The sequence below is a fragment of the Passer montanus genome, unplaced genomic scaffold (assembly GCF_014805655.1).
Source record: "Passer montanus isolate IOZ18808 unplaced genomic scaffold, ASM1480565v1 scaffold82, whole genome shotgun sequence".
Lineage (NCBI taxonomy): Eukaryota > Metazoa > Chordata > Aves > Passeriformes > Passeridae > Passer > Passer montanus.
The window spans coordinates 460007-463404 of NW_024373479.1; the positions used below are offsets into that span (position 1 = coordinate 460007).

At 52.0% G+C, this 3398-nt stretch overlaps 1 protein-coding gene across 1 annotated transcript; it reads right to left on the reverse strand.

The window, feature by feature from the left end:
* Nucleotides 1-492: 492 nt before the first annotated feature.
* Nucleotides 493-1869, reverse strand: LOC120513509 (inositol 1,4,5-trisphosphate receptor-interacting protein-like 1). Its single transcript, XM_039733030.1, has one exon. The coding sequence runs from the start codon at nucleotides 1867-1869 to the stop codon at nucleotides 493-495; it is 1377 nt and encodes a 458-aa protein (XP_039588964.1).
* Nucleotides 1870-3398: the final 1529 nt, after the last annotated feature.

A 3398-nucleotide genomic window follows, 5' to 3' on the forward strand; every position in this document is an offset into this window, starting at 1 on the left:
CAGTGCAGGAGCGAGGCCAGTGGGAGAGTGGTAGCCAGGGAATCAGAGAAACCAGAACCTACCACCTCATTTGGTCTTATACCAATAATCTCCAATCTGTGGTAGCTGAGCAGCCGCATTCCATGCCAAGGTGATGCATGGACGCCCAGAGATCCAGTGTTCATTCAAACACATAATTTGTTGTAAACTGCATCAACTAAAGCTCCCAGAAGGTCAAAGTATCATTAGGGCCTACCGCCTCAGGTCTTATACCAAATAATCTCCATTCTGTGGTAGCTGAGCAGCCGCATTCCATGCCAAGGTGACGCATGGACGCCCAGAGATCCAGCGTTCATTCAAACACATAATTTGTTGTAAACTGCATCAACTAAAGCTCCCAGAAGGTCAAAGTATCATTAGGATGATATTGGAAGTATTTTCCTATAAACCTAACGATTCTACTTTTCTACAGTACTACAATTCTATGATTCAGTGATTCTACAGTTGTCTCACTCAGAACCCAAAGTACAAGTGATATTGCCGGTCATCAAACTTCTTCAAAGTCTCAGCGTGAGCAGCTGGATCCTGTTCCAGGTGCTGGAAGAGGTTCCAGGGCTGTGCCCCTTGGAAGGCTGGGGGCAAGGAAATCTCTTGGGGCATGTCCTCGTTGTCAAAGAAGAAGTGCTTGAGGCATTTCTCCTCTAGGCAACAGTGCAGGTAGTGCATGGTGTCATCCACCCGCATCAGGAGATACTTGCTCTGCCATTCTGACAGAGGGATCAAGGTCAGGAGGTGCATGACCGCAGTTTTCACGGCATAGATAGAAAAGCCTGAGCCCTCCAGAAGGCGAGCACAGAGCCTCAGGCATTTGAGGTGGCAACTGCGGGGTGGGGCCTGCACGGCGACATGCCTGAAGAACTTTGCCTCTGCCACGGCATAGCTCTCCAGCCATGTCGTGCTTGGGGGGAGCTGGGCCTCTGGAGGCTGGCTGCTCAGGAAGATGTCCGAGTCACCTTGCTGCACACTAAAAACCGTCTCCACAAAGAGGCTTCTCCCAGAGGCTTTCACCAGCTTCATCTTGCAGGAGCGGCAGGAGGGCAGCACCTTCATGCTGTAGCCACGGGACTGAGGCACCGCCGACCAGGCTGAGATCACAAACATCTGGAACCAGAGGGCAATTTTCTCCCCATCGAGGTAAGAGCCAGTGCAAAGAGTGTGTAGAAGGCTGGCCACCTGATTTCTCTTCAGCTCCTCCTCAGAGTGGTGGAGGAAGCACAGCATGTTCTGGTCAGGCTGTGCCCCGGTGCAAGTGCACACCAGCTCCACGCGGATGCGCATGCTCGTTTGTGGCATCTCCCCCGTGGGGTCTGGTTCCAGGTGGAAGGCATGCCCACGGGGGGGCTTCAGGGGCACAAACATGCAGTAGACAACGTCCTCCTCCTTATGGGGACTCCATCCTTCACAGGCACTGCCCACCCCAATGACTGGTTCCAGCACCGGGAAGAAGCTGTCTGAAAAGAGACTGTGGGAGACTCGGAGAAGGTCACTCAGCAGCTCCTGCACCACCCGTCTCCTAGAAGCCAGCTTCGGCACTGACAGCTGGAAGCGTCTCGAAAAGATCCAGGTCATATTCATCTCAGGAGGATTTTCTTCCTCACTTTCTTCACTCTCTGAATCCCTTCTGTTGTCCACCTCAAGGACCTCTTTCCTGAGCCACCAGTAGAGTGCCAAGAGCACCATCAGGCCTCCAGCAAGGGACCAGAACAGGCATTTCTGCATGACACTCCAGAACATGGCTTCCCAGGACCCAACACTCTGCTCCATGGTCCTGTAGGCCAACTCCTGCAACATCTCAGTCCTCTGCTGGTCAAGGTCCTCATCCAGATACATATTGAAGTAATGGCGGATGCATTGCTCAAGCCAGAGGAGGAATAGTATGAGCATTATGACCTGCAAGAGAAGGGAGAGGAGTGCAGAAGTGCTGAGAGGGGAGAGAAGGAAGAAAAGAGAAATGAAGGGTGCTAGCAGTGAGGGAAGAAGGGATGAGAGACAGCAGGCAGGAAGGAGAGGGGGCTAGGCAGCTGGCAGGCAACAAAGCCTGTGCCCAGTCCCAGTGGTGGCACTGTACCCTTTGCAAGGTGTGCCTGGAAGGGGCTGGGCCCTGGATGCAGGGTCGGAAGCACTCTCTTGGGTGCCTGTGTTTGGGGTCCTGCCCTCATCCAGTACAGCATCTGGCTGTGTGTGCACACTTGATGTCATCCAGGCTGCCCTGGGGCAGTGCTGCTTCTTGCTCTCATTTATAACTGTCCCTCATTGTGACATCCCTTGTGATCCCCATCCTCATACCAGTGACATCACAGCTAGGCCAGCCCCGCCCTTCATGCTCACCTCTTGCTTCGACAAGAACCCCTTGTGTGAGGACACGAGGCTTGACTCCATTTTCATCAGAAGGCTGATTTATTATGTTATATATTATCTTAAAATACTACATTACAACTATACTAAAAGAACAGAGAGAAGAAGATCAGAAGGCTACCAAGACAAGAATAGAATAGGAATGAATAACAAAAATCCTGTGACTGCTCACAGCCTTGGCACAGGTGGCTGTGATTGGTCACTGATTGAAAACAATCCACAAGGACCAATGGAAGATGCACCTGTGGCATTCCACAGCAGCAGATAGTTATTGTTTACATTCCTTTCCTGAGGCTCTCAGCTCCTCAGGACAGGAAAAATCCTAGCAGAGGCTTTTTCACTAAAATATCATGGCTACACTCACCCCAGCTCAGACCCTCATGATGGCCCCAAGAAACCCACCAAACACAGACCCACTGCTCCTCTGGGCCCATTCCAACAGCTCCACATCTTTCTTGGGCTGAGGAGCCCAGGCCTGGATGCTGGGCTCCAGGTGGGGCCTCCTCAGGGCAGAAGCATCTCCCTCAACCTGCTGCCCAGGTTTCTTTGGAAGCAGCCCAGGATTTCACTGGCTTTCTGGGCTGTGAGTGCTCACTGTTAGCTCATGGCCAGTTTTTCATCCACAAAAACCCCCAAGTCCTTCTCTGCACCCCACACACAGGGATGTCACAAAGGCCCCAAAAGCATTCCCACATGGACAGAAATGAGTGCCAAGGGAACTGATCCCATCTCACCACAAGGGATCTCAAGGAAAAAAGCACCCAGGAATTGTATCATCCAATTTTATGTTTGCCAAGGGTTCAGAGGAGCTTTGTCCTGCTTTGTAAAGGGAGGCTCTGGGAGCCACTCCAGAGCAGTGGGTCTGCATTTGTTGGGTGTCGGGACTCAGGTTTCTTGGGGCCATTGTGAGGGTCTGTCATGGTTTGACCCTGGCACAGTGCCAGTGCCTCCATGAAAATAGACTTTTTCTAGTGGCTTTGGTGAGATGTGATCAGGAACAGAGC